The 12,319-nt window shown below is 39.6% G+C and overlaps 1 protein-coding gene across 24 annotated transcripts in view; it reads left to right on the top strand.

Annotated features, from left to right (window-relative positions):
* TENM2 (teneurin transmembrane protein 2) overlaps positions 1-12,319 on the top strand; it is a 608,636-nt gene that overhangs the window by 582,208 nt on the left and 14,109 nt on the right. For 20 of the 24 annotated variants that reach the window (XM_046900248.1, XM_025154777.3, XM_040646802.2 and 17 more), the window contains 4 exon segments: positions 1,540-1,560; positions 5,444-5,676; positions 6,627-6,781; positions 7,278-8,152. In XM_046900248.1, the coding sequence (XP_046756204.1) occupies positions 1,540-1,560; positions 5,444-5,676; positions 6,627-6,781; positions 7,278-8,152 (1,284 nt within the window). 24 annotated transcript variants of the gene reach the window in all.

Here is a 12,319-nt window from a genome sequence, read left to right as displayed (position 1 = left end):
TCTCACCTCCAAATGTCAGTCACTGACACAGTTTCCAAGCAGTTTCTGCAGGTCTACAACATTACTAGTCTGAGAACTGTGGTTTCCACCTAGGCAGGAGACAGCTCAGACTTCTCAGAATGTGTGAGGGATAATAGGAAAGACATCAGTGAAGATGAAGATGCCTACCTTCCATTTCTGCTTTTCTCCATTTTCCTTTCTTTTATGAAAGTCTGTTTTCCACAGTGTAGTTTCTTTAGCTTCTTCTACAACTGTTAGCAGTGATCGATGAATCGGTTACATTTTGGGTACTATTGGGCTGCTGCAAATGATTTGACACCCGGGCTTTTAGGGTTTGCAGTGGTCTTTTTACCCCTTGTTCTCTGAAGAGAGTTGGGAAGGCTCCATTCCAGCAGACGTACAGAAGTAGTTGTGATTCAGTGGCCATTTTAAAATCTATCTGACTCAAATGGCTTTAATCCCCCAACTCTTAGGCGTTGAAGTATAAACTGGAGTAAGTCTGCTGCAAGTATTAAATATAACATGCAAGTAGTGCTTCTGTAACTATTTCAACAAAGTATATTGCTTTGTTTTGATTTCAGAATGCTTATAATTTTGGTTTTACATAAGCCAGTATAAATCCTGAGTAGCTGTACAAGTCAGAATAGGCCACTGTGCTTATTTCCTTTGCACTGAGCTTTATGAAGGTACCTGATCTGGGCGGCTAATAGGAATTTTCACTCGAGTGCTGCATGTCAGCAGTGAACGTTGCGAGCTAGGGGCTGTGCATTGAGTTCTGCAGGAGTCATGCACCTCCCAGCTTTTTCCATGGATGTTCCTAAAAAGAAATGATGAACGCAGTGAAGCACTGTGGTGTGGAGAATATATTGACTTTCACGAAGCAAAGGATTCTTTTGGCTTGTGTCTAGAAAGTAGACTAGGCATCAATTAATGCTACACATCTCCCATTGTACAGTACTTTACTGCTCACTTAAAAGATTTGGTTTTTTGACCTAATATTTGTTTTGATTGACTTAAATAGAATCTAGATAAAATGCTACAAAGTTGCATCCCAACTTGTCTTAAGCACCTTTTTAGAGTCTGGGGGAATAGAAAACAAACTGTATAATAGAAATTTGTTTAGAAATAGCTTGTTGGAAAACTGTTTTGATGAAAGAAGTTGCCCGTTGCTGGCAGACAATATCCTAATCCCCATGCTTCCCCATTCCCACGTTTATGTAAAGAAAACTGCCAGTTCCTCTCCCTCCCAGCCCACGAGCTGCATATACTTCCATTTGAAAACTCTTCCAGTGCTCCAGAAAGCTTTCTGCAGCGTATATGGGGGTGGGGGATGAGGGAAGGGGTATCATAATAGGGAACTAGTTGGTGAGTGGATCACTCCCAGGCATTCTTCATCTGTAAACCAAGATAAGGCTAGTGCTGAAAAGAGGTACCTTCTCCTATGTCCTTTTGTAAAATAAAACAAATACTATGTTTGCTTTACCATCTATTCTTCAGCTAACTGTTTGTTCTTTTTCCTTCTGTTCCCCTTCTATAAAGAAATAAAGAGTTTAAACATAGGTAAGACATGAGCTCTTTCCCATATAATTTGATATGGTTTGTTTGCTTCATTGTGTTTGCTTTTTGTGTTGTGCTTCTTGTGTAATGTCATGTTCTTCATGTACCATATATAGAAACATTTTATGTGCTAATTGTGTGTTATGAATATGATAAGCATTAGCAATTACAAAATGTAGTCAAAAAGCAACAAAACAAGTTATGACAGTAATTAGAAACTTATAGTAGAATGCAAGCATAATGAACCCCAAGCTAACTTCTGCATAATCCTTTCTCCCCGCTGTCTACAACTGGTCTAAATGGTTGAGACAAACTATGAGAGCAGTTTTACAAATGCCAGAAACTTTCACAAAAGCACCAATGACTGGAAATAGGTCAAAAATGCACTTTCCAGTCATCAGTGACTCCCTGAGTGATGTCCTTATTTATAAGTTAGGTTCTGTTTTCTTTTGTTGAATACATTCAACAGCTTGTTCTGTGAATTCACTAGAAGGAATCACTGTATGATTTACCAGGGAGGAGTAACCTTTCTGGATGTGAGGAATAAAGATCTTTCCTCTTGCCTCACCTGAGCACTAGGCTTTCTGGATGGGAGCAGCATAGGAAATGCTTTGGCTTCTTCAATGCCACACACCTTCACCCTGCATAACATCAAGGGCATGAACAAGAGAAGCTGTTAAAAGCTCTTCCGTGCTGTTCTGTCCGTGACTTCTGTAAAGCTATACTTTGGTATCCTTCCATTTCTGCTATGTAAGTTAGATATACAGAAGATAGTCTGACTAAATAATGTAATTTCCTGTTCACAATGTCTTTTTGTATATGGAGTCTAACTCCACTGAATTTTTTTATCTAGATGAATTCATTCACAATTTGCTAATGGTTATTGGTGATGCTGGAGGCTTCTCATTTGCAACTGTAAGCTTAGTTAATTCTTCAGGTGCGTAAAGATTTGCTCTGAGCAGCTTCTCTTTTTTGGTTATATTTCAAGAAAAGCTGTTGTAACACTGTTTATGCATGTATGAGAAGAGCAGCAACCAGGAGCTGGTGCTGCCTGTACTCGCTATCAGGCTCCAGGCTTCCTGGAAGATGGAGTAAGGCTGCAGACTGTAACTACTGTGCACACTAGGGAGGACTGGAGGAAGAGAGACTTCTGGGCAATGTCAGATGTTATGGGAAGTATTTTAAAGCAAGGTATATTCCTTCTTTTCCTTTAATTCAAATGAAAGATTGAAATGGCACTGAGAAAAGAGATGCAAAAGGAGTTCAGTTGCTTAGATGCCAGTTTGAGAACTATGTACTAGTCATTTATAAAATACATCCCTGTTTGAGGTAATTCTTTCTTCAGTTTTTCTGAGGCAGTGACACATATCCACCAGTTGTCTTGTGCCAGAGTTGCTTAAATATTTTCTGTGGAGCATCTTCCACTGCCTGTTCCCTTACCAGGCTCAGGAGCAAAAGTGAATAGGCAGGGTTAGTAGCTGCACTAACTAACTAATTCTGCCCTGCTCTGGAATAAAACCTAACAGCACACACCCTGACAAAACTGCTCTGAGGGAGACACCAGTAGAGAAATACAGGATGAGTGCCATGGTCACATCAGTGCCTGCAAGAGAGAAGAGGGAGATGAGCCCCCGTTCTGCCGTTGTTCTTGCCTCTCGTTCATACCTTGCGCTGTGCTGGTAGCAGCAGGACACACCTAAGACTAGCTGTGGGCAGAAGGGAGGCGGGGGCACGCTCATGGGAGGGCTGGCAAAATCACATCTGAACAGTACAGAGACCTTTCCCACAGCTCACAGGGGTGCAGCAAAGGTAGAGCAGCTCCCACAGCCTCCGCTGAGAGCACCCCAGGCCAAGGGAGTGCCCTGCCTTAAGCAGGCAGCGGGTAGGTAAGTGCATCTCCAGCCTGTACCTGCCTCTTCCCATCTCAGCAGCGTGTTCTGGAAGAGATGGGCAGAAAGCACTGAGGATGACAACACCACAAGCCCACAGCAGCAGTGTGTAAGCACTGTTTGTTCTGCTGCTGTTGCAAAGCTTTGACTTAAATTTGAGTGTCTTTGCAAAGTGAAGCATGACACAGCACTAGTGTCACAGTGAAATTGCTTCCTAAGTGTCAAGGGAGAAGTGTGATGAAAGCAGAGCAGAATTGCAAAACAGTGAGTAATATGCAGATGTTTGCATGGCTCAGATACTTGGGAGAGTGGAGAAGTAAGTGGAAAGAAATATTTTGCTAGGTGGCAAAGATTAAGCTCTGTTTTGGAGGGATGAGAAGGAATGTGGTAAAAGCGTAGTGAAGAGGTGCAGTTTGCTGTTGAAGATCAGGAGAGGAACTTGGAAAACAAAGAGATCGTGCTCTAATTGCAAGCATGTCACTAGTCTCCCTGTATAACCTTGTCTGCACCACTTAACCTCTCTGTGCCTCAGTTTCCTCCTCTGTAAAATGGGTATAATACCCATCTTTATAAAGCACTTTGCAATTCATGCATGAAATAAAACTGCCAAGTATTTTTTGTTTACTGTATTTATTCATCTCTAATTTCTACACTCCTAGACTTCAGCATTTGGCATTTCCTCTGCCTATTTAAGTTTGGTCAAACAAATCTCCTTCCTGCTTTCTACGGTTTTAGAACTAATTGCTATTGACCTAAAGTCGTGACATGTCACAGACTGGCATAGAGGAAGATAACTGTAAAAAGTGATATTTTGGGGCCTCCTCATTCCTCCAAATCTGCTCATGACCACAGAAACGCAGTTGTCTTTGTTACTGATAATCCATCTGCCAGAAGTGCCCTTACTGTACCTTCAGCGAATCTGATCAAGAAATGGCTTATGTCCATCATAACTTATCTCTGAGTATCCTCACTCTTGGAGATGGGCACTTTTGCCACTTGAAACTAGGAGTGTGGATATTTGGAGACAGATCTCTCTGGTTACTGGTAAGTAACCTTCATTATTTTTCTTCCTGTCTTCATTTGTCTTCTATGTTTTGAAACCACCATTGACCTTATTTATGCTCACCCATAGGCGCCAAAGGCTGGAAAATTCAGATCATGCTTAAAATCCACCTAAATTGAGTTAAACTAGCCAGGCAAGATTTTGAAAATATTTCTGCACTGCAGTTCTGTGTGTGCGAATGTATATATATCGCCTGAGATTGACATTTCTCAATTTGCAGATGATTTGCTAAAGTAGTTCCAAAATGTGACAAGCTGTCAAGAAACATATATCTCATATGAGAAGTAGCTTCCCATATGAGCACCTGTTCTAATCTCAAACTGAGGACCAGTTTGTCAGTAACAGAAGGTTTGGAGCTAAAGTCAGACACCCGGGGTCTCTCTGGTTTTAGTTACATAACCAACTTCATCTACCGTAAATGAGATTCTTGATAAGAATGAATGGGAATGAATTCGCTTTAGGAATACATTTGTTATGCTTCTGTCTATTTATGCAAGACCACACAAATCTTGTGGCATAATATATGTAACTCAGAAGCTGATTTTTTTTATCTTATTCCTATGACTTCTCCTTTCAGGAGAAAGGTGGTGTTAGCAGGTAGATATAAGCCAAAGAGAATGGACCTAAAGCACATCTGAAGAGCTAAAGAGATGAAGGGGAAAGTCCACTGTATGGTTCTGGCTTTCCGGGCTCTGTTTTGCAGTGTTTGGCGTAGCAAGGACTGTGAGGTTTGGAATGACAATCCTGAAACACTGACCAGGCCCTAGCCAAGTTAAATCTTCAAACAGAAGTTCTTCGCACCCCAACTCTGTATGAAGGTGTCAGACTTTCTTTCCAGATCTCAGTGTGTCTGATGAATATCTAAGCTCTGAAAGCCTGTGAAGTTTTTAGACTGCTCAGCTCTTTTTGTTTTATGCTTCCTTTTTCTCTAAAGCAACAATCCTGCTCACAAATACTATCTGGCCGTGGACCCCGTTTCGGGCTCCCTGTACGTATCAGACACCAACAGCCGACGGATATACAAAGTCAAATCTCTCACTGGCACGAAAGACCTGGCTGGTAATTCTGAAGTGGTAGCGGGGACTGGAGAGCAATGCCTGCCCTTTGATGAAGCCAGATGTGGAGATGGAGGGAAAGCAGTGGACGCAACCCTAATGAGTCCTCGAGGTAACGTAGTAAAAAAAAGGCAGAAAAAATGACTATGTGAGGCTACACTGGATGTGGAAATAATTATCTGGCAATTAAATCACGACTTGCTCGGTAATTTTTATTCCGTGCTTTAATTACAGTGGATTGGCAAGTGTTCGTGCTTTGTTTAGTTAAGCAAACTTTATTACCCCAGCACTGAATGCCAATAAAGGAGAACAGAACACAAATTAGCAGGGTACCACTTACTCCACGAAGCAAGCGTGGAAACTGGAAAACAAATCACTATTTGAGATACAGTATTTTGGGGACAAAAACTGCCCGCTGTGGCATTTTTCTCAGCTTTTATATGTCACATTTTTAAAAAACAATTTTAAAAGTGATGTAGAGATTTGGGAGATACGTTGCTGTTGAAGAGCTGAATTAATCAGGTGTATTGCCAGCTGTTTCAGACACATTCGTTTCTTTCTAGTGGTTGAAAGTAACTAAATGACAGTAAAAGTGAAGAAAAATTAATAAAAACAAGAGGGTCCTGTTCTTTGCTTAAGTAATAGTTTCTGTTTATATGTACAAAGTATGTTAATGGGACAGAACACCTCTACATAGCAGTGGAGAAGATAAAGCTTTCTCTTCTCTCCCTTGACAGTACAGTGAATACTACTGCAACCAATGTAAGGCAGAATTTTTAGATGAGTATTTCATTTTCAGACCAAGAACTGGGCTGGGCAGTGTACCAAATTAAAGCAGGAAAGTCAAGTGAGAGTATGCCTGCCCTCCTTCATGACAAGCAGCAGCATCATTCTGTGCCTCCAAGAATACACTTTTCATTTTCCTTGCCTTTCCTCTCCAAGGATTTACAACTCGGAAGGCAGGAAAAGTAAACAAACATTGCCATCTCGTAAACTTGTTAACATGATTAATCCTCCCTTGAAGCTAGGAACTTCACTGATGCCTATTTTTCATACTTGCAGGAATTGCAGTGGATAAGTATGGACTCATGTATTTTGTTGATGCCACTATGATTCGAAAAGTGGATCAGAATGGAATTATATCAACTCTGCTGGGCTCCAATGACCTAACTGCTGTCCGACCTCTAAGCTGTGATTCCAGCATGGATGTCAGCCAGGTAAACTATTACCTTTTTTTACTTCTCAGCCTTAGAAGAGATGGGCAACTGTTTTGGATGACTTCCTGACCACTTAAGAAATACGTTATGTATGTATTGCAAGATGATAGCATGTTTGATTCATTACTGAGATGAATGAACTATCTTTTTACTGTGGTTAATGCAGGTTATTTATGCAACTATAGTGAAATAAGGTTGAGATAATGGAAGTTATTGTCTTAATTGCTTGTTTTTTCTGTAATTATTGTAGAGTTTCCACAATGTACCATTCATTCTTTGCACCAAAACACAATTAGCCAAAGTTACCATTGCACATAGCTTTAATATTTCCAAGAAAGAAAATAATTGTTTGAAATAGTTGCAGTTCATGACTTAGTTTCATGATTTACGCTGATAAACCCCTCACTAATTTGCTGTTGTTACACATGGAATTTTAAACACTAGAAGTGTACTTTTCAGTTATGAGTTTTACAGTAATAATTTGTGCAACTCATAGGTACGGCTGGAGTGGCCTACTGATCTCGCTGTCAATCCCATGGACAACTCACTTTATGTCCTAGAGAACAATGTTATTTTACGGATCACAGAAAACCATCAAGTTAGCATTATTGCTGGACGCCCCATGCACTGCCAGGTTCCTGGTATAGACTACTCTCTTAGCAAACTGGCTATTCATTCCGCACTTGAATCAGCCAGTGCCATTGCCATCTCACACACAGGAGTTCTTTACATCAGTGAGACAGATGAAAAAAAAATTAATCGGCTACGCCAGGTAACTACCAATGGAGAAATATGCCTTCTTGCAGGGGCAGCTTCAGACTGTGATTGCAAAAATGATGTCAACTGTAATTGCTATTCTGGGGATGATGGGTATGCCACTGATGCCATCTTAAATTCACCATCTTCCTTAGCTGTGGCCCCAGATGGTACCATCTACATAGCTGATCTCGGAAATATCCGCATTAGGGCTGTCAGTAAAAACAGGCCCATTCTTAATTCTTTTAACCAATATGAAGCTGCATCTCCAGGAGAACAGGAGCTGTATGTCTTCAATGCTGATGGGATTCACCAGTACACTCTCAGCCTTGTTACCGGGGAGTACTTGTACAATTTCACCTATAGCAGTGATAACGATGTCACCGAGGTGATGGACAGCAATGGCAACTCCTTGAAGGTCCGTCGGGATGCCAGCGGAATGCCCCGCCATTTACTGATGCCTGATAATCAGATTGTCACGCTGGCCGTTGGCACTAATGGTGGACTCAAACTAGTCTCAACGCAGACCCTGGAACTTGGATTAATGACTTATAACGGAAACAGTGGTCTCTTAGCAACGAAGAGTGATGAAACAGGATGGACAACATTTTATGAGTAAGAATGTTTTTGGATATATTAAGCGTACCTTTATTTTTCAAATGGTAGTGATGGAGCCATGAAGTGATCCTACTGAAATTTGTTGTAGGCTTTTCACTGATACTGAATAAGGCCTTTGTGGCTGCTTGATTTCATCGGTTTTGCCGTGCCCTTTAGGTGGGCATGGAACCACCTAAACTCCTGCCCATAGTTTGAGGCCAGTGAGGAAGTTTACCCACCTCCAGCACGAAGGACTGTGTGCGACATTCAGAAACGTGCTTTTGTTTTACCAGCTTGGGCCCCTGTTCGTAGTCGCCATCAAGACTGCAGATAATTTGAATCCAAGCCAGCCCCCAGCAATCTGTGGCTCCTACTGAGTTGCCTGTGTCTATAAACCTTAATACCACGGTTTCTTTCTTTTAGAGCTCAAATTATCTTTCTATTCAGGCTCATATATTACTCATGGTTGATAAAATGTTGATTAACTTTACTGATTGTTCATTCTTGAGACAAGTGAGGAAATTAGATCCCCAGCTATCTGTCAGACCCCTGTGTAACTCACATAATTTGTTGATAACCCAAGAGCACATTGGTGTTCATGAGCACATAGATTAAAAAGCCAGAGTTTTCTCTTTAAATGGAATTCATCAGATGAGGTTGAAAAGCATATTAAGAATCCAGAAAAAAAATAGGTTTTTTTTTTAATAATTTTCATATTCTTAGTAGTCTTTCTGCCATTTATTGACCAAAACGTTTTAAAATAGAGTGTAGATGGAATATTGTAAATGTATGTATGACTTCTAAGTATGGTAAGTCTGATGCCTGGATTTTATTTTTCAGAGAAATAACTATTTATTACTAAATGCCATTTCTCGAGTTACCAGCTAGAAAGTATAAACAGGATCTTATGTCTGACTTTAAATTATAGCCTTACTTTTAAGGTTACAGAATAGCGATAATGCACACCTTTTTTTGTTTATTAATGTATTCAACTTGGCCAACATTTTCTTATTTTTTAGAGAAAACTAATGCAGGATTATAAGGAACGGTGTTCAGTCTGCTCAAAATACATCAAAATTAGCATTGCTCATCGGTGCTTTGCCCACGATGCCTTTTCCTTGCAAAGGAAGGCAGTGCCCCCTTGTGGTCCTCCTCTAACGTGGCCCTGGAAATTGAACTGGGTTTTCACAAGGACTCGGTAGAGGTTTGAAGGTTTTTGCCCCTTAACATTTTAGCAAGGGTATTTGTGCACCAGGCGTTAGTCACAAAAATAATCCAGCTATTTTATTCCTCGTTTGTATAAGTGAGCCCTAACAATTCTCACAGAATTCAGTTTGTTGCACATATCAGTGTATGCACGTATATATGCAGAAAAGCACACACACCAACTACTTTAATACACAATTAATACAAACATGCAATGAAACTGTGCTCTAACTGGAGTAACAGAAGCTCCATAACTTCAGCATGTCCAGAATCCACCTCATGTGAGGACACTCAGGTGGCCTTATCAGATCTCATTCATCCAGCCTGATGCTGTGTCGTGCTGTGATGTGTAGTAGCTGCTTCCAGCAAAGACACAAGAAGCCCCAGACTGATCAGTATATTTTTATATTGCCAACTTTTCTTTTTTTAACTTGATTACAATCGCATTTGTGTCGTGAGGAAGAAAGTTAGATAACCATTTAATTCCTGTATAACTCTGTTCTTATTATTCAGATAGATGCCTGGTTTTTGTAGTCTGCTAAGCACTTGCTCTCAAGAATACATAAATTCAAAAGAAATCTCAATAATATGTCACTTCTAAATTACAGAGTACATAAAAGTTTTCTGGTTTATTTAGTTCAAATTTTTTACCTTTCATGTTTTTTTAATAGGATTTTATTGATGCAGTGCATAAAACAGCAGTGCCTCCTTTATACACTGGTATTGCAATCTGTATATATTATTAGGTAGTGGTTCTTTTATGCCTAGCTCGTAAACTAAATGGTCTGCAGATCATAGAGAGTACAGTTGTCCTCTAAACCCTTTTAAGATGTGCCATTTTTGTTTTCAAACACTGTGACCAGCACTGGGGAAAATGCCCTAGAACAGGGAAGGGGCAAAACACTGATTTGTAGAAATAGCATTAGAATATTTCCATTTCTCTGTTTCAGTCTCTGTACATTCTCATCCATATTTACTTTTAGGCTGTCTTTGGACTTTGAACAGAGATTTTCAGTGAGTAGCCCACAGCAATCCCTAGGAATTTTTCCTGAGTTAATTAAAAACCCAGCAATGTGAATGAGAAGTTTAAATTAATGTCTCATTTGCATTACCTAAAATATATCTGCTGATGGGGAATTTCACCAGCCATTTTTCTGGATATTGACCAAGCTCTGCATAGTCTGAAGCCACTCATAAACTTTTCTAGTTTTGTCCTTTTTGATGTCTCTTCTGCAGTATTTGGCACCTAAATATTCTCTTCATACCTTTACCAATCACTAGGCACACAGACGTCGTCACATACAGATTCTTAGGGGGTATCCCATTATTAAACTTTCAGATTTCTGAAGGTCTAGTTTTGGTACTTCTTGTTTCCCTTGCTAGGGGGATGTTTGGCTGGATCAAGTCCTCTCCTCATGTATGCTTTCTGAGTAATTTCAGTATTTCTTATAAATACTTTTATAAAGACTTAACCAAAACCCCTTTGTAGGTTACCTAAATGTACTGTGTTTTATCCAGTATCTTGTTGATAGAGTAAATATCTATCTATCTATCTATCTATCTATCTATCTATCTATCTTTATATATAGTCTAATGGGTAGAAACTTGTGACTTTTATTAAGAAAAATCATGCTACTTAATCTTTATTTGATCCTGAACTGCTTGAATGAACACACTATATTATTGGTTCCTTCCAGGTCGCATGATGCTTTGTTTTATTGATTTACTTCTTTGCCTAACCCTTCCGTTGGTTCTGGTAAGACTTGTTGCTCCACAGGTGATTTTTTTCCTTCCTCCTCCATATTCAGTTGAATGAGTGCATCCAATTGCAATGGATTGAAAGGCATAATTTATATTTGCGTTAACTGAGGAGCCTATTTTGCATATTAATTTTGGAGATGTTCTGTACAGTTCAGGTGGCCTACTTTGAGGTTTCTTAATGATTTAATTGTAAAAAATCACATTGAAAGCACTGATTTTTTTTCTTCTTTGCAGCTAAATGTTGACCTACAAAGAAATCATCCAGCTTTGTGATACTAAATGTTCTGCTCTTCTCTTCTCCTACTCTCAGGCAATGCAATGGATTTACCAGTTCTCTTCCAGGCTTCCCACTCCCTGGATTTCTACATCCAAAGGATGGCCAGTTGGTTTCAGTCTTTACCTAAACTTTTCCCTTTGTCTACACAGGACATTTTTTCTTGTCTTTCTCCTTTGCACTTTGGTAGCGGCTGGGTGAGAGACTTGCACAAATAGAGAATTGCAGCAACTAGAAGAATGTTGATTTTGTGTTTCAGGTCCCCATTTCTTGCCCTTAAAAGATCCAAGGGGTTGCTTCTTTAGCAAATGTATGCACAGAAATACAGCATACAAAAGGAAAGGGACAAACAGAATGATTTGATTTCAGACAGCATTCCTTCTTTGCCCCCTCCCCAGGCTTTATACCTCTAAATAAACTTAACTGCTTATGTAAGGTCGATAAACTAATGGAGAGCCCTTTTACCTTTATTTTTTTATTTTTGTGCCTCGGGAGCACTTAATCCATCTTCTAAGGTATATTCTGAGTGCTGACTGCTGCCCTTTTGTGCAACTCCAACCTATCCCGTGCCTTAAATTCTTATCATTCATCTATATGAGCAAAAGATTCACCCCAAAAGGCAATGCAGTACCACAGATAAGACCTAAATGAAATTATTATGTTCTCAAGTTGATGTCTTTTTTAATCTCTTATGGCAAGTTTATTCCTCAGTATGTTATTTAAAACCATACTTAGCAATTTCCACTAAATATTCAATTGCAAATGTGCATTGTATGCAATTGTATATTGTAGTCTCATAATGGTGCCACGTCCTTAGAGTTAAATGCAACAATTAAAATACAGATGAATTTACTAATGATAATGGATCCACATATCACCCTGTATATCCGTGAGAATTTAATTGATTTTAAAAGAGACTAGTCTGGATTTATACTCATGGAGTT

The sequence above is a fragment of the Gallus gallus genome, chromosome 13 (assembly GCF_016699485.2).
Source record: "Gallus gallus isolate bGalGal1 chromosome 13, bGalGal1.mat.broiler.GRCg7b, whole genome shotgun sequence".
In the NCBI taxonomy this organism is placed as follows: domain Eukaryota; kingdom Metazoa; phylum Chordata; class Aves; order Galliformes; family Phasianidae; genus Gallus; species Gallus gallus.
The sequence above is the reverse complement of the archived record's forward strand: the minus strand, read 5'-3'. Positions and strand labels throughout refer to the sequence as shown.